Consider the following 19,691-nt stretch of genomic DNA (forward strand, 5'->3'; position numbering starts at 1 on the left):
TCACATCCTACTTTTACAGTACTACCGAATGAGTCTAGGATTCAGTTTACGACGCTTAGGTCCTTCTAACTTAGAAGACATTGTTTTGGTTTTCATATACATTTTCGTTATTTCTGTTCTTTCATATATATTTATGTTATTTTGTAATTACGAAGTATATGTTATACAGGAAGTAGAGAACATTGTACCTGCTGACTGCAAAAACGAAATAAATTACGTAGGAGAAACTCCAGAAGTGGTATTCCATAAGTCCCATAAGAAACTTGTTATAGAAGGTGAGAAATGGATGAAGGAAGCAGCGACCTCATGCATAGTAGCTGCAACGGTGACTGCCACACTAGTTTTTCAAGCAGCATTCAGTGGAACTAGTGGCTACGATAAATTGAGTGTGTTCATGACATTTGGGTTTTCAGATGCACTCTCCTTGTTCTCATCGATTGCGGCCGCCATAATATTCATGTCCATCATCACTGCACGCTACAAACAAGATGATTTTCTTGAGACCCTTCCCAGAAAGTTCATATTGGGAGTTGTTATCATGTTCATCTCCATCACATCAATGATGGTAGCGTTTGGCACCACTGTTTATCAGATTTTCTATGAGAAAAAGGCATATGTGATGCTTGGTTTAGTGGGCGTATCAGCCTGTTCGCTCATGCTCTTTTTTATGGCTTCACAATTTTCCCTCATATGGCACTTGTTCATTTACACCTATCGGCCTGGCCTTTTCTGCAGACAAGCAAAGGTGTCCTCGACCAAGTAATGAGACAAGTCAAAGTGAAAATGTTGAAGTTACGTACTATTAGATAATGAAATATTAGCATCTTATTTGTATTCTATAGATACTATAAATCTTTAATGACTTATTAAAACTTACACTATTATGAGTTCATAGATATTTATAGACTTATTCTTTGAGGTTTATTTTAACACCTAAACCGTAACAATATTGAGATTTTCGATATTTTAGAAACTTTAAAAAGATTTTTGTTATTTAATTAAACCTTAAGCTTTTTATTGTGATGTCAAAATAATAAGTTGTGAATAGCGTTTGGAAAGATTTTTTTTTAAGTTATGTTTTTTGAAATTTTTTAGTTATATGTGTTCAGCATTGTTATTTTTAAAGTGATGTTGGATGCATACTAACCCAAATAGATATTTATAATTTTACTCCGTAAAATATTTTTACAAATTTAAAATTATATTTAAACTAATTATATTATTGATTAACTTAATAATTAATTATATTTTAATTTTAGTAAATATATATAAAATAAATGTACATATAACTATTGAAAAAAGAAAAAAAAAAAGTGTTCATTTATACTAACAATAAACGTGAAAAAAAAAAAACATCGTTAAGATTATTTATTTTATTTTTTTTTTTTTTGAAATCTCTTTTCAATGTTTAAAGGGACTAAATAAATGATTATTTATATAAAATTTTGAGGCTTGAATGTATTTAAAGAGTAATGTTAAGAAAAGGGAGGAAGATCAAACTATGAAAAATTAATCAATTTAAAAAATTAAAAAAAATTAAAAGTAAATTTAAAAGGGGTCAAAGTGTAACACTTAATGAATAAGAGGTCAAATAAAAATAAAATTTTAAAATTATCGTGATTCAGCTTAATGGGAAAAATAATAGTGTCTTAAATCTGCTAATTCCATCTCTAGAAAACCATTAAACATCCTTTGAATCTTCAAGAGTCTTGACACAATTTCAAAAAAAATTGAGAGAGAATAACAAGGGAATTTATTTTAACGAGCTCAAAACTAATAATTCCTATGTGGATGAGCAACCAGGGCCCGTCAAATCAGCTCGTCCAACTTATTGAATACTCAATGAACCATAGGTTGGTGCCTTGAGGTAGACCTAAGCTTGTATATGGGTCCCAAAGGTTCAAAGTACTTGTCAACCACCATGGACCTAAACTAGAACAGAAGTACGGTTGATATACTTGGCCAGCAACCTCTACTGAAGGAGGATCACAGACCATAGTCTTGTGGACTAAGAGAGCAATGAGCAAGTTAAGCTGCAATTCCTTCTTATCAATTTTTCTACTCCTTTGTCTTATAAAAAAGCAAGACTACTACATGGGACTACCGCTTTTTGATATATGAACGGCTTGAGCTCGACTGGATTACAACTGAGTCAAAATTGAGCTCGAGCTCAACTCGGTTGTAATCAAGTCAAAATTTTTAATTTTTAATTATATATATATATAAAATTAAAATATTATAAAATATGTGGAGCTTGATTAAGCTCATTAGCTACTCGAGTCGAATATTAGTAGCCTTGAACTTGACTCGACTCGACCCATGAGTTACTCGGAGCCCGAACAGATTGCGAGCAGCGGTGCTCGTTTCTAGACCTAAGTTAACCTGTATGTTGAGTTTTACGTCAACATCCATTTATTATTATTATTACTTTCTTATGCAGTAATATTACCCTGTATAATTTTGCACCTCTTAGAGGTGTAATTACAATAAACCCCTAAAAGTTTCGAAGTAATAAATCAAACACTTGCTAGTTTCTAAATTTGGACAATTGGACCATAGCATCTCTTCCTTCTAAGATTGAATTTGAGGTTGCTGTAGCTTCTTCAATGATCATTTATTTCATAATTTATAATCCAAAAAGTGGTTGGTAAACTAATCTGAAAGATGATTATACAATAAGCTAATTATGAAATAATTTATTTTATTGAATCCAAAAGCAGATATTTGTAGCTTTTATAATTCAAAAGCTACTTTTGAAATGGTCAATAACAAAAAACACCCTAGGTTATCTTAAATTAATTTTTTAGTAAATAACTTTTCAATTAAATGAATAATATAATAAAAATATTTAAAAAGTTTAGAACTGGTTAGTAAGATGTCGGCCAGATGTCAACTGCTGACAGTAGCCGAATGCCATCATCGGAGGCATGTCTAACAACACTGCCCACTCCATTGGATAGATCGTGGATCGATCTACTCAATGAAGCAATCATAGCTATTGATAGATGCGGCGAAACACTGAAGCTTTTGACTGCTGTGTCTACTCCACTAGGTAGATAGGCTGGAGGTCTACTTAATAGATAGGCTGGAGGTCTACTTAATGGAGTGGGCGGTGTCGTTGGATGCGCTTTCGGTGACGATGTCTGGCCATATTCGAAGATACCTTGCTGACCAATTTTTTATTTTTATATTTTAAAAATTATTTTTAATATATTTTAACGAAAAAACTTATTTAAAAAAATATTTTTGTCATTTTAATTTATCTTATATCATTTTCTAAAAGCAAAAGCAATTTAAAAAGTTTTTAAAATCTTCACTTGGCATTGGGTCAAGGATTCGGACTCTACGTGAGTTGGACTCTTGGACTGTGACCACCCACGTTTGAGGAGTTTCTTCGTCCTGGGTATTGGAGATTCTGTTGAGGGGCTTGATGGCGTAAATAGTGGAGGTCCTAAGGGTTAAGACGTCATTTTTGATAGACTTGGGTCTTTGAGGAAGTCGGTGCTAGTTAGAATGGAGTGTGGGACTGGGTTATGTTTTGAAGGAAGAGGTATATTTATTTTAAATTTGTTTTTTAATTTATGTTTTTTTTTTTTTTTTTGTTTTTTTTTTTATTGTTTATTTGTTGTTTTTTTTAATTTTTTTTCTATTTGTTTTCTTTTCTGTCTTTGTTAATGTATTTTTTGTTTAATTATGATTTTTATCTATGTTTATGTTTTGTTTTTTTTTTAAATTTTGAATTTTTTTTTTTATTGGGGGTAGGTTTTGAGAAACTCAGGGGTGTCTTTGTAAAAATTATGAGATTTAACGAGGAATAAACTTAATATTTTAAAAAATACGGGGTAACATTTACTTACTCAAACCTTAGAGGAGGTAATGTAAAATACCCTTAGGTTGCATTTGGTTCGGGGGTGACATAAGATTAATCTTGTAATCTTTATTTAATTTTCAAAATTCCCTCGCTTGGTTGTCAAAGAATAAAATATTATGTAATCTTTTATTGTAAACAGTGTTTATTGTTGGTAATATTGGGGGTAATCAGATTACCTTCCTAAAGGTTTTAATATAAGATTACCAAATTAATCTTAATTTTGACCTTATTTTACCCTTAATCTTTTATCATTTTGGACACATTTGCTCTCATATGTCTACCGAATAACAATTAACCCAGACCCCTTACATTTGAGAATTTGGCTAAAACACCCCAGTTGCAAAAAAGTTTAAAATTAACAAAATACCTCTAGTCACCCAAGATCACCGCCGGCAACTAGCCACCACCGCTGGCCATTGGCGAAAGTTATCATATCGATGCAAGACCAGTGAGATCTTGTCAATCGTGTATCGGTAAGGACGTTTCCGACCATGGAATTGTGATCCATGGCCGGAAACGACCAGATGTAGTCATTTCACGGCCAAAACCACGGCCAAATCTAACCGTTTTTTTTCCATGGATCTTTAGGCCTTACCCGCGCACGACCAACTAGATCCGGCCGGTCATGCACCATTATGGCAGCTGCCGGCGGTTGTGACTGGCTACAAGTAGTGGCTTGAGGTGAGTGGGGGTGATTTTGTTACAAATTAAAGTTTTATATAACTAGAGTTTTTTAGCAAAATTTCAAATATGGGGGTTAAAAGAAATAATTTAAAAATAATAGATATTATATTATTATTTAAAAATGAGGGTAATTTAGTAATATACATAATATATCCACTCATTTATCCTTCTAATCAAACATATTATTATAACATACCCATCAATTTATCCCAACCAACCAAACATATTTCTTTGAAAATTTCCTAATAATCTATCTTTCCAATAATATAACAATATTCCCAATAATACAATATTTTTTAAACCAAACGTACTCTTAATACAAAAGAATAGAAGGGAGTTCTTTCCCATTCTCTCTCGCTTTATTTCGTCAAAGAAATTGGAGGGAAAAGAAAATCCAGTGGCAAAACCACAATCTTCTGATGCCACAATCATCGCTCACGTCGACATGGACTACTTGAACGTTTAAGATCCATCGAATTCTCTCTCGCTCTTTTTTTTTTTTTATGGTATTTAAATGGATGTGTAATTGAGAAAATCACTGTTTGTTTTAAGTTCGATGAAATTTTGATGAATTCTAGAGGATAATATCGGCTCCGCTTGGCACATTATTTTTACCCATATTCTCAACCCTATTCTCAAAATACTTGTTTGTTTTGTTATTTGAGAAATATTAGTATATTTTTTTAATTACTTTTAGACCCCTTAAGTTTATTAATTTCATTAAATACCCCTAGAAAAAAAAGTTTAAAAATTAACAAAAACACCTCCACCCACCCATACTTGCCAAATTTCTGTTACAACGGCCTACAAACGACCGGAACTAGCCAGTAATTCATCAATCTGGCCTTTTTCGGCCAAATCCATAGTGGATCTGGTCGGAAAAGGCCAGATCTGACGGCTAAAGAAATGGCCATCGGCCAAATCTAGACTTTTCTGCCGTAGATTTGGGACCTGATCGAAAAAGGTCATATCGATGCCCTACCCGCCAGATTAGACCGCTCTGCATCGTAACACCATTTTTCGGCTGGATTCTGGCCATGGTGGTCGGAATCTGGCACTATGGGTGGGTGGGGGTGTTTTTATCATTTTATAAAATTTTATATATTGGGGTGTTTAGTTAAATTAGCAAACCTAAGGGGTTTTTTTTTATAAATTTTTAAATTTTACCTCGTAATACTCTTCTATTCAACTACCTAATATTATTCCTAAAATCTTATCCAAAATAATAAAACAAACGGACCCATCATTTTTTCGGAGTAAATTTTGGCTTTTTGTCGTTTATTTTTAGTTGAATTGAATTTTGTTTGTGAAGTGAGGTGTGTCGGACAAGAGAAAAATAAGCAGTAGATTCGGGATAGGCAGTAGATATGCTAGTGCAGTGGCTCAAAAATCCACGAGTAATAAGTCTCGAATCCACTACGAAATAACTCATGTTTTAATTAAAATCCATAAACAACTAAACCTACAAATAAAATCCTAATTAAAATTAGAAAACCAAATAAGAAAGAGGAAAATAATATAAAATCCTAATTTTGGAAAATCTGTCCTACATTAAAAAAGATAGATGGTTCGCTGGAATAATGTTCTTGATGGTTGAATAATTGAAGGAAAAAAAAAAAAAAAAACTAGTTTTTTAAGATTGAGGATTAGTTAATGCATTTGACTTGTAAGAATTGCTTCTGATAGTGATAGTGACAGTGATAGTGATAATGATAGTGAAGGTACAATATTGAAGTTGAATTTTTTATCTATTGAAGAATACACATCAGCTCTATTGCAGCTCAGCTTACAGCCTTTCATTAATACTGTTTTAGTTAAATATTGTTATAGTTAAATGTAACTATAGTTAACTAAACTAGTGGAGTTAGTTAGTAGAGTTGGTTAGTTGAATTAGTTAGACTCACTTTACTAAATGTTACTGTACAGAACTGTGAGAGATAATACAATTGAGGAATTCTTCTTTTCTTCTTTCTGCGTTTTTCTTCTCTATCAAAACCTTTTATGGTATCAGAGCTTAGGGTTTGATCTCCTAAGAATTTTTTCTTCTTTTCGTCAACAACCTATCTTGATTAGCTCATCAATTTCTCAGATTTGGTTCAATTTTCTGCAAAATTAGCTCATAGTGATGAATCCCAGTAGTGAATCGATGAATCCCAACAGTGAATCAACGATGAATCTCTCAGACACGAACTCGCCGCTGTATATTCACTCGTCTGATACTCCGGGAGTTGCCTTGGTAACTGAATAACTTACAGGTACTGAAAATTACGGGATCTGGAGCAGAGCCATGACAGTCTCACTTAGGGCTAAAAATAAACTTGGTTTTGTTGATGGTACATGCAAGAAACCACCAGATTCGAGCTTAGGAGCACAGTGGGAACGATGTAATTCACTGGTCTTGGCGTGGATCTTTAATACAATGTCAAAATAGATATTCAATGGCATAGTATATTCCACCAACGTGAATCAAGTTTGGCAGGATCTACAAGAGCAATATCACAAAGTGAGTGGTACAAGAATCTATGGAATTCATCGAGAAATTGTTAACCTCACACAAGGTACTATGTCTGTAGCCATCTATTACAACAAATTAAAAGCATTGTGGAATGAATTGAGCTCACTGATCATTTTGCCACCACCTGATAGTCTGTCAGCGAAGGCCTATCTTGAACATTTAAATCAACAGAAATTACTACAATTTCTAATGAGATTAAATGACACTTATTCTATGGTTCGAAGCCAAATCCTATTGATGTCACCTCTGCCATCTGTTAAACAGGCATATTCTATTATCAATCAAGGTGAGAGTCAGAGAATACTGTCAGGAAATAATAGTGTCTCAGATGTAACCACTGCTTTGTATGCGCAGAACACACAGAAAGGGCAAAATTATAATCCCAAATATAAAGGGAAAAGGCCTTATATAGAGTGTGAGTTTTGTCATCTACCAGGGCACAAGAAAGATACATGTTATAAGATTCATGGTTATTCGGCTGACTACAAAGGAAAAAATGGATCAAAGAATAGGGCAGCAGCTAATCAAGCACATACACAGCTTGGTACAACCTCTAATACTCCTGTAGAATCAAATTCGCTAGGAACAATACTCTCGGCAGAATAATACCCCCAACTACTCCAACTTCTTGGAAAGGAGAATATCTCAGCATCAGCCAATGTGGCAGGTACAGCTACATCCCTTTTCTCCTGTTTTAATGATACTACAAATTGGATTATAGATTCAGGGGCAACCAATCATATGACTAATAGATTGTCTAGCTTAAATGCACCTGTTGACACAACTTCTCATCCAAAAACTTATGTTGGCCTAACAAATGGAACCAAAACCAAAATTAAGCACACTAGATCTGTTAGGATAGATGATGAGATCAGTCTAGATCATGTATTTCATTTGCCAGATTTCAAATATAATCTGTTCTCTGTTTCTCAATACACATCAGCTAACAATTGTGCAATTACATTTTACCCTGATTTTTGCTTAATCTAGGACCTCTGGAGTGGCAGGTTGAAGGGGATTGGTAAAAAATTTCAAGGTTTATATTTTCATGTGCCCTTCACACAATCATCACTGCACAACTCTGCCATCAAAACCATTGCCAAAATACTCTCTACATCAAATGTTTGCAATACAACAATAAACAAGATTTCAATTCCTAGTTCTAGGGTAGTTTTTGATTTTAATGTTTGGCATAAAAGATTGGGGCATATCCCAAATCCTATTCTAAAACAAATGGTTAATAGTTTGTCAATTGACAATTCTACACATTGTCCAATCTGTCCCTTGGCAAAACAAACCAGAACACTTTTTCCTTTAAGCCAAAGCATTTCAAATTCAGTTTTTGATCTTTTGCATATGGATGTATGGGGTCCCTATAAAGTACCTACTTTTGGAAATGCAAGATTTTTCTTTACAATTGTGGATGATTGTACTAGAGTGACATGGATTTTCTTAATGCAATTTAAGTCTGATGTTTTTCAGTTGCTTAAAAATTTCTTACTCATGTTTCAAAATCAGATTAATGTAACACCTAAATGCATTCATTCTGATAATGGCTTAGAGTTTTTTAATAGAAATTGTCATGATTTGTTAGCAAACCTAGGTATTCAGCACCAGAGTTCATACATTTACTTCCACAACAAAATGTTATTGTGGAGAGAAAACACAGACACATTTTACAGGTTGCTAGAGCCTTAAAGTTTCACTCAAAATTACCACACACACTTTGGGGCTACTGTATTCAAACAGTAGTCTATCTAATTAATAGGTGTCCAACCCCTGTCCTCAAAGGTCTCTCTCCTTTTGAAAAATTATTTGGCAAACCTCCTTCCTTGACACATTTGAGAGTCTTTGGTTACTTAGCTTATTCCACAATCCTTACTTCCAAAGACCAATTTACCCCTAGGTCCATTCCATGTGTTTTTGTAGGATACTCCTTAAATAAAAATGGATATTTGCTGTACAACTTAGACACCCATACAGTTCATACCACCCGAGATGTGACTTTTTATGAACATATTTTTCCTTTCAGCTTGTCCAAAAGAGAATTTTCAGTTGTCCCATCTGATTCTTTTCTAGAAGTCGATTGTTCCAATACGTCTCTTTCACAACCTTTCATACATGTAGATGGTTTTCCAGGTCATACATCAGATCCAGTTGTGTCTCCTCACTTACATATACCTTCAACAACAAATTCTCCTATCCCAAATACAGATTCTACAACTGATACTTCAGTTTAGCCCTCTTCCATACCTTTAATGAAATCCACTAGAATTACAAAACCTCCAATCTGGACTACAGAATACCACTGTCCTACACTTCCCTCACAAACTCACTTAGTCAAATATCCAATTTCCAATTCTGTAAATTACAGTCACCTTTCACCTACTTACCAAGCCTGCCTTAGTAAAATTTCTTCCCTTACTAAACCAGTTAGTTTTTCCGAAGCATCCAAAGATCCTAACTGGGTAGAAGCTATGTCAAAGGAAATTAAAGCTCTAGAGAACAATCATACCTGGTCATTGGTTTCATTGCCCCCCAGTAAAAGTCCCATAAGATGTAAATGGGTATACAATTGAAGTTTAATGCTGATGGCACCTTGGAGAGGTATAAAGCCAGATTGGTGGCTAAAGGTTACACACAACAGGCTGCAATTGATTATGAGGAAACATTCTACCCTGTTGTTAAAATGGTAACTATCAAGACCATTCTTTCTTTAGCTTCACTTTATGATTGGCCCTTATATCACCTTGATATGGATAATGCCTTCTTATAAGGTAATTTGTCAGAGGAGATTTATATGTCTTTGCCTCAAGTTTTCATAAACCTTCTGGACAGAATTTGGTTTGCAGACTTCACAAGTCCTTATATGGACTTAAACAGGCTTCTCGAGCCTAGAATTTTAAACTCACTTCAGCCTTGCTTCAAGGAGGATTTTCCCAAGCAAAATCAGATTATTCTCTCTTTATCAAAAGACATAAAACTCACATTGTGGTGATTCTAGTTTATGTTGATGACATAGTCATCATTGGAAGTAGTTCAGATTTGATTCATGATACAAAAAGGTTACTTTAGTCGAATTTTCAGCTTAAGGATCTTGGACTCCTTAGATATTTCCTTGGTTTGAGGTGGTTAGATCTGATAAAGGGATTTCCATTTGCCAACGCAAGTATGCTTTAGAATCAATTTCTGCTACTGGTTTATCAAGTAGTAGACCTGCTGTTATTCCTATTGACCAGCACATTAAGTTCACCTCTTTAGAATATGATAAGCAGTTCAATGTTTCTGAAGATCCCTTACTCAAAAATGCTTCCGCTTATCAGAAATTAATTGGTAAACTGATGTACTTATGCATGACTCGCCCTGATTGAAGCTATTCAGTCCACTTGTTGAGTCAGTTTATGCATGCTGCTAAGGATTCACATATGTAGGCTACTTTAAAGATTGTGAAATATGTTAAATCTACTCCTGGTTTGGGGTTATTTTTTCCATCAACGGGTTCATTGCAGCTTTCTACCTATTATGATTCCGATTGGGCTTCTTGTTTGCTTACAAGAAGATCCATCACTGGATTTTGTGTTTTTTAGGGATCCTCTCTTATCTCCTGGGAATCTAAAAAACAAGTGACGGTTGCTCGATTATCTTCTGAAGCTGAGTATAGGGCCGTGGCTTCCGCAGTTTGTGAAATTGTTTGGTTGGTACAATTGTTGACAGAACTTGGTTATCCTCCTTTGTCTCCAGTTTGCTTGTTTTGTCATAACCAGTCAGCCTTGCACATTGCTTCAAACCCCATATTTCATGAACGCACTAAGCATATTGATATAGACTGCAATATTGTTTGAGAGAAACTACAGACTGGTCTTATTCAAACTCACTATGTTCCTGGTGGTGATCAAAGGGCAGATATCTTTACTAAAGCCCTTGGCAGTCAGCTCTATCATCACCTCTTATCCAAGTTGGGAGTGTTGAATCTTTATCACTCACCACCTTAAGGGGGGGTATTGAAGAATACACATTAGCTCTATTGCACTTAGCTTACAGCCTTTCATTAATACTGTTTTAGTTAAATATTGTTATAGTTAAATGTAACTATAGTTAACTAAACTAGTGGAGTTAGTAAGTAAAGTTGGTTAGTTGAATTAGTTAGACTTACTTTACTAAAAGTTACTGTACAGAACTGCGAGAGATAATACAATTGAGGAATTCTTCTTTCTGCGTTTTTCTTCTCTATCAAAACCTTTTATTATCGTTGGATTCTAATAGTGATGATTTACTTGGTTTTGGGAAAATGCTCTTCTGTTTGAAAACTTACATGTCTTTCTATTCACATTTCCTTGCATTAGTTATGCTGTAGTTTGTTCTGCTATGAAAATGTGATATTTTTCAATGCAGTGGAGCAGGAAAGCAACTGCATTTAAGGGATTACCTTTTACTGCGGTACAGTACAATGAGTGGAAACATGGGGCCCTGATTACTGTTAGCTTTGAGGCCCCAAAATATGGTGTAAAGCGGTAAGTAAGTTTTAGTTACTGAGGAACTTTTTATTTGGTGACGAAATACTTTCTAAAAATGCATTAGATTTAGAAATCTCATGCATGATTTTCAGTCCAATGAGAGGTGATGAGGTTGAGGAAATTTGTCCACAAATTGAGCTAGTCCAAGTCCCTGTAGCCCGTGGTAAAGCTGATCTGATTACATATCAGAATGCATTGTTGGTTAAGATGCAGTGTGAATGGATCATTAAATTTGATTGAAAAGTTATCTTATGAGAAACTTTTATCAAATTTGCAGTCCATTCTTTCAAGGAAAGTGTTGATGCGTGGTTTAGACACCAACTAATTGACACGTGTGCAGCATTGTTTGGACAGAGAACACACGTGAATACGGATTATGAATAAGGAATAAATGCAATGAGAGTTTTTAAAGTGGTTCGGATGCTAAGGTAGCATATCCTACGTCCATTGATGTGTATTGATATGGTGGGTCAGGTCGCTAAAGCGGACTGACTTACAAATGATTGAACAGTCAATACAATGCTTTGTTTAGTGAGAGAGAGAATACAAATGTAAAATGATCGAATCCCCTTAATGAAGGGGTCTCCCTCTTCTTATACCCAGCTAAATGCGTGTAATGATCATTAAATCCTTGGGTTGGTGTGTGTGTCAGGATGTAATCTGGCTTTACGTCCCATTACCCATTTTTCAAGCCGATTTCACGCGATTTGGAGCAGGTTAGCGGACATGTGGGAGCACCAGGGCGTTTGGCAGGCCTGACGTGCGCTTACCGTTCTGACGGGAGCAGGCCACGTTTCATCACGCAACTCCACGTCAGCCTTTGATTTCTTAGGTATAACAGAAGGGTCGTTGTGAGAGGGCTTCTATTGATATAGTGTATCTCGATCTTATTGATGCTGAAGAAGCTATGCTAGCAAAAACTCCTCTAGAGAGCTTGGAAGTGGTAGATGAGGAAGTTCTTAAACCACGTATGTTGGGGCTTGGGAGGTAAAAGATCCTACTTTTCGGTTTTCTGTAATATTTTACAAATGCTTAGGTTATGATATTGGTTAAATGCATGAGTGAATAAACTTGATGACAGCTGAATACACACCTTTAGACATATGGTTTCAATACAAATTTCTCAAAGCATAACAGTAAAAACCACCAAGCTGATAACTACATTACTCATTCGAACTCTCAAATTCTTGCTCTTAGCATAAGTTATTTAGTGAAAACCCTGTCCTCTAGTTGATACTTGCATACATAGGCATTAAAACATAATCACCCTTTAGGTTTAATGGAAGCAACAGTTAGACCCAGAGGTATAAACAAGTGATATTACAAGCCCAAACGTTGTAATATACTAATATTTTCATCCAAAAGTAACTATCAGTAGCTTAATCTATTGGATGAAGGGGTAAAGTTGAAAATGCATTGAAATTTAATCATATATTAAAAATAATAGTTTATCTTTTTTGTATCATATGATAGCAAAATTAATCATGGCCAACTAAGGGAAAAAGTAAACAAATAATTTATCTAATAAAGTACACCTCCCTTTTTTTTTTTTTTTTTTTTTTAAAGATTTTTTATTATATTCTTAAATATAATTTGCATTTTTTTATATTATTTTTTTATATCATTAAAAAAAATTGTTAATTAAAAATTTCCTTTTTAAATGCAATACTTATTATTTTAATTTAGATGGATAAAAATACTTTTTGTGAAATTATTTTTTGAATTTTTTATTCAGAAAAACGGTAATTGTATAGAAAGAATAAAAAAAAAAAATACACCCTACAAGAGGGAGCTCCCCTTCAAGTTCAAACTAAAACAAAGGCCCAAGAGCTCAACCAAAAAATGGCCCAAAGACAAAGGTTATACAATCCTGTGCAAGCAAAGCCCAAAAAGAAACCAGGCCTGAGCAAAATAACGGCAAAACTTTAGAAGCTATACAAGCAACCAACTACAAGGTCGAAAGACCCTCCACTGCCAGCACATGGCCCAAGAAGAAAGAAAAGCCACACCAACAGGACCAAGCTGAGAACTGCACCAAACCGGCCCAGGATTTTTTATGTCAATTATTGTTTTGTTTATTTTATTATAATCTAATCAAAAGGGTCTTTTTATCAGATCTTGTGTGTAAATAGGATTAGGCTAACAGTGGTTATTTTTTGGATGAAAGTATTACTATATTATAACATTTGGGCTTGTAATGTCACTTGGTTAGAATTCTAAGTCAAATGTTATTTACACTAAATTTGAAGGGTGTTTATGTTTTAAAGTCTTGTGTATATATATGTAACAACTGCTAAAAACTCATACAATGCATGCATAATACAATAGAAGATTGGGCCCCAAAATTTCTTTTCATTTTAAATCATATGCCTTATACACAAAGAGTACTATTTACAAACATTCGTTTAAAAGACAAAACAGGGGAAAACAGTGTAGCTATCTCTCTTCGCTTGCCGACGCCCGCCAACTGCATCATACCGAGATCCTGCATCCACAAGGAAAATAACGGGGTGAGCACAATAATGCTCAGTAAGTAAAACCCTCTATTGTCTGTCCCCGTATGTATAACTCTTAATTCTTTCCTTATACTCTTTCTGATTCTAATAACATCATGGCCTCATCTTACCGGAGGTACGGCCGGATGGCGTTTACACAGCACCATCTCACTCTCTATGGCTATCGGGTGGAATTCACACAGTACCAACCCGTTCTTAGTGACTACCGAGTGGGATCACAAAGCACCAACTCGGTTCTTCCTAACTATCGGGTGGAGATCACCTAGCACCTACCCGTTCCTCATGAATTTTGGGTAACGATCACCAAGCATTTACCCGTCTCTAGTCACTATCGGTGATGGTCACAAAGCATCAACCCACTTCTACTAAATGTCGGATGATGATCACAAAGCATCAACCTACTTATCTATTACTAACCGGGTAGTGGTCACAAAGCATCTACCCATTTCTACTACTCATCGGGTGACGATCACAAAGCGTCGACCCATCACTAGGGCTATTCGGGTGGTGGTCACAAAGCATCAACCCGATCCCCATAACTATCGGGTGATGATCACAAAGCATCATCCAACTATACTACTCTTCTAATTCACTCTATTGTAATATTTTTCAATGCTCTCTACCTTTAGAGTGGTTGTGCCCACCAAGCTCTCTACTCATAGGGTAATTGCATACACAATTTTCCTACACTTTCTTAGGTCACTTTTCAATGCATAATAAGCATATGGATGGTTCATCTCCACTAATGCACTTATGAATGCCAACAGCCATATTGCAAGAATTAAGGTTCACTATCATACTCAAACCTCTATTAGGCATTTCATCAAACATCTCATATGCACTATAAAACTCTATTATAGCATGATTCTAAATCTTTCTCTAATCATCCAAAATGGGGAAAAACCCCTTCACAAAGCCATAAAACCTGTCAAACAAAACACTTCTAAAAAGGGATCCACAATACCCTTCAATTCCATCTCAAACTACCTTTCCAACCCAACAACTCATTTCTCACATTTGCAAGATGTAAGCATTCTTAAGGCATAGAAATCTCTATTTAAACCTCCATACATGGCATAATACATGTACATCACATACATACATCATTTCTATCAAACCCTAATCAAGAAAATTCATAAATCTCAACTTGGGTTGGGTTTACTTACCTTGCTATGGAGGAGAATTCACCAACTCTTCCTTTCACTTGTTTTGCTTGACTTTTCCTCTACTTTAACAAAGAAAAAAACTCTCAAACTTCAATAAAACCTAAAACTCACAAATCACACAACTTAAGTAGGAATCCTTACCTTAGGAGACCTTAGGTTGATTTTCCACCCCAAATCACTTCAAAAACCCCTTAGAACTCTTTGATCAAAGAAAGAAAAGTTGAAGGAGCAAGGATGGAGAGTTGCGTTTTTGGAGAAAAAGAATGAGGGTTTGCTAACTCTAATTCCTTTTAATGAAATTTATCCCAAAGCATTCCCATTTTGCCCTTACTCTTCTTTGGAATTCCATCTATATCCTTTGATTCATACAAACTCACCCCCATATCAACATATTCTCCATGAAAAATCCTTACAATTAATCTTCCACTTTTCCTGCTAATTAGGGGTAGAATGGTCAAATTGCCCTTTGGGAAGAAAATATCTAAAACTTAATCAACATTTTAAACGGCCTGTCGCCGCGGTGAAACAACTTCTGTCGCCGCGGCGAAACTGTCCAGCAGCTTCCCTGTGGCTACAACACCTCTTCGCCGCGCGAAGATTCTTCTTCGCCCGGCGAAGACTGAAACACTAAACTTCTTCTATTTTCAACCAATTTCAGGACAAACATTCAACACAACACTCAACAAAAATATTACCAAAACCAACTCAAATAAGAGCGAAAGAAGAAATAGCAACTACGTACCTCAAGTGGGGCGTTACAATTTCCCCCCCTTAAAAGAATTTCGTCCCCGAAATTCATACAAATAACTCTGGAAAACGATTCTGCATGTCTCGTTACCTCCCAGTGGCCTCTTCCACTTTGTGATTCCTCCAAAGGACCTTCACTAGCGGAACACTCTTGTTCCGAAGTTCTTTGACCCTTCGATCTAAGATTTGAACTGGACGTTATTCATATACTAGATTCTCTGTTACTTCAACGTCCTCTACGCTCAAGATGTGGAGGGGATCACTTACATATTTCCGTAGCATCGAGACGTGGAAGACATCATGCACTCTGTCCATACTAGGTGGTAGTGCCAATCTGTAGGCCATTTTCCTACTCGCTGCAAGACCTCAAAAGGACCTACATACCTCGGTGCTAACTCCCTTTGGTTCTGAAGCGCATTACTCGCTTGTAGGGGGAAACTTTCAGAAACACTTTATCGCCCACTTGGAATTCTACCTCTTCCTCTTCAAGTCGGCATAACTCTTCTGTCGATCTTGGGCTTGTTTCATTCTATTTCTGATTACCTTCACATCTTCTACTAGTTTCTGAGTCGTCTCTGGCCCAAGAGCGGTACTCAACATCTTTTTTGCCTACTTCATCCCAATGAAGCGGAGACCTACACCGTCTACCATACAAAGCCTCATAAGGCGCCATTCTAATTGTAGACTGATAACTGTGTTGTAGGCGAATTCCACTAAGGGTAACATCTCATGCAGGATACTATAATCCATGCAACAGGCCCTCAACATATCCTCGAGCACCTGATTCATTCTCTCGGTTTGGCCATCTGTCTGAGGATGATGGCAGTACTGAATGCTAAACGGTACCCAAACTCCTCTGTAAGCTTGTCCAGAAGGCTGAAACGAATCTGGAATCTCTATGATACTTAGTCTTGGGCACACCATGCAATCTGACTATCTCCTTGAGGTACATCTGAGCCAACTGATCTGTGTGGTACTTTCCTTTACTGGGAGAAAATGGGCTGACTTGGTTAACCTATCCATAATCACCCATAAAGCGTTACATCCTTTCTGCACTCTGGGGAGACCCGTGATAAAATCCATTGAAATGCTCTCCCATTTCCACTCTGGAATACTCAATGGTTGAAGCAACCCTGAGGCCGTTGATGTTCTGCTTTCACCTGCTGACAAGTTAGACATTTAGCCACAAACTCTGCAATGTCTTTCTCATGCCTGACACCACAATAGCCTTTCTTAACATCCTGATACATCTTGGTTGCTCCCGGATGAGCAGTGTACGGTTGTCATGAGCCTCCATAAGAATTTTCTGTTTCAACCCTCAATTGGAGGAATGCAACCGATTTTTGAAATAGAGGACACCATTTCTCACAAAGAACTCTGCTGACTTGCCCTCACACACTTGCTGAACTGTCTTCTGACACCACTCATCGGCCAATTGCGCTTCTCTATTTTCTAGTAAAGAAGACTGTACCTCTAGACTGGCAATTCTTCCCGGAACCGCTTCAATCTGCTCCTTAAACAATTCTCTATTATTCTTTCTGCTTGGTAAGCCAGAAAACATGGGCTTTTCTACTCAAGGCATCGGCTACTACATTGGCTTTCCCGGTTGGTATTGATCTCACAATCATAATCCTTGACCAGCTCTAACCACCTCCTCTGCCTCATGTTCAACTTCTTTTGAGTGAAGAAGTACTTTAAACTCTTATGATCGGTATAGATATTACTCTTCACACCATAAAGGTAATGCCTCCAAATCTTTAAGGCAAAGACACGGCTGCTAATTCTAAGTCATGCGTAGGGTATCTGGTCTCGTACTCTTTCAATTGACGAGAAGCATAAGCTATAACCCTACCTAACTGCATTAACACAGCACCAAGTCCCTGCAAAGAGGCATCTGTATAAATATCATAATCTACACCCTCCTGCGGTAACACTAGTACAGGAGCTTATGTTAACTCTTCTTCAACTCTTGAAAGCTTTCTTCAAGCTGTTGACCGACAAAAGGAGTTTTTTGTTTAGTAGGGCTGTCAACGGTTAGCCAACTGGGCGAATCCCGCTACAAATCGCCGGTAGTAACCTGCTAAGCCTAAAAACTCCTGATTTCTTTCACTGTTCTCGGCTTCTGCCATTCCAGGATTGCCTGCACTTTACTCGATCTACCGAAATCCCTTCCTTCGACACGGTATGACCCAGGAATATCACTTGGTTCAGCAAACTCACACTTAGAAAATTTAGCACATAACTTCTTTTCTCTCAGCCGTTGCAACACTAATCTCAAGGTTTCTCATGCTCTTCTCTTGACTTGAGTAAATCAGAATGTCGTCGATGAAGACAACAATGAACTGATCCAAGTACTCATGAAAGACCCTGTTCATCAGTCCATAAAAACTGCTGGGGCATTGTCAAGCCAAAAGGCATCACTACAAATTCATAATGCCCATATCTTGTACGAAAGGCAGTCTTAGCCACATCTTGCTCAACCACTCTTACTTGATGATACCCGACCTCAAATCATTTTGGAGAACACTGCCGCTCCTTTCAACTGATCGAAAAGGTCATCTATCGGCGGGTAGCGAGTACATTCTCACTGTAACTTTATTCATCTCCCTATAATCGATACACATCCTTAGTGATCCATCCTTCTTTTCACAAACAGGATTGGAGCTCCCAAGGAGAATGACTCGGTCGGATGAAGCCTTATCTAAAAGCTCTTGGAGTTGTTCTTTAATTTTGCGAGTCAGCTGGGGCCATTCGATAAGGGGCTTTAGATATTGGTGCTGTCCTTGGTGCTAGTTCGATACTAAATTCTACCTCCCTCTCAGGCAAACCGGAGTAACTCTTCGGAACACATCTAGAAAGTCTCGAACTACTGGCACCCTCTGAATCTCTAACTGTGGAACATCACCACTCTGCACTACATGGGCAATAAACCCGAACACCCATTTCTCAACATCTTCCTGGCTTTCACATTACTAATTAGCATGCTCAACTGATGGCCTTTTCCAAACTAAACTTATACTCCACTATCAGGTTAATCTCGCCTTCTTTTTTCCGATAGTCAATCTTACTCATACCTTCCTAGGAAGTCCATACCCAGAATCACATCAAAATCGGCATGTCGAAAACTATTAAGTCAACGGTTAACTCCCTACCCTGGATCACTAAGGACTCTCTTAATAAATCTCTTGAGTCACAACACTAACCCCATCGGGTAGTTCTATCTTAATGTGGTTGAGTCGCTCTAGTAGGTTTCAAACCTAATCTCTCAAGCATCCCATAAGATATGAACGAATGAGTACGCCGAGTCAATTAAAGCATATAAAGGGACTGAATGAAATAATAAGACAGTAACGGCTGATGGACTGGCCTCTGCTTCCCTTTGTGCCACAGTAAAACCTCTGGCATTCGCAGTACCTCCTGAACTCTGAGTCGTTGGTGGAAGAGGAGATTTACAATCTCTCATCATGTGCCCTGGTTGTCGGCACCTATAACACACTCTCTGATCCCTCAGACATTCTCCCGGGTGATTCTTCACATTTCGGGCAAGGAGGAAACCCTTCCGTCCGAGGTCGTTTATTCTCCACTTTTTTCTATTGTCTATACTGAAACTTCTTCTGATTCTTCATTTCTTTACCTCTTACACCCTCATCTTCTCTCTCTGGGAGTAGAGGGTAGCTC

At 36.7% G+C, this 19,691-nt stretch overlaps 1 protein-coding gene across 1 annotated transcript; it reads left to right on the forward strand.

The window, feature by feature from the left end:
- Window positions 1-286: 286 nt before the first annotated feature.
- LOC116105350 lies at window positions 287-763 on the forward strand. Its single transcript, XM_031391783.1, has one exon. The coding sequence runs from the start codon at window positions 287-289 to the stop codon at window positions 761-763; it is 477 nt and encodes a 158-aa protein (XP_031247643.1).
- Window positions 764-19,691: the final 18,928 nt, after the last annotated feature.

The sequence above is a fragment of the Pistacia vera genome, unplaced genomic scaffold (assembly GCF_008641045.1).
Source record: "Pistacia vera cultivar Batoury unplaced genomic scaffold, PisVer_v2 Contig498, whole genome shotgun sequence".
NCBI classification, from domain to species: Eukaryota; Viridiplantae; Streptophyta; class Magnoliopsida; order Sapindales; family Anacardiaceae; genus Pistacia; species Pistacia vera.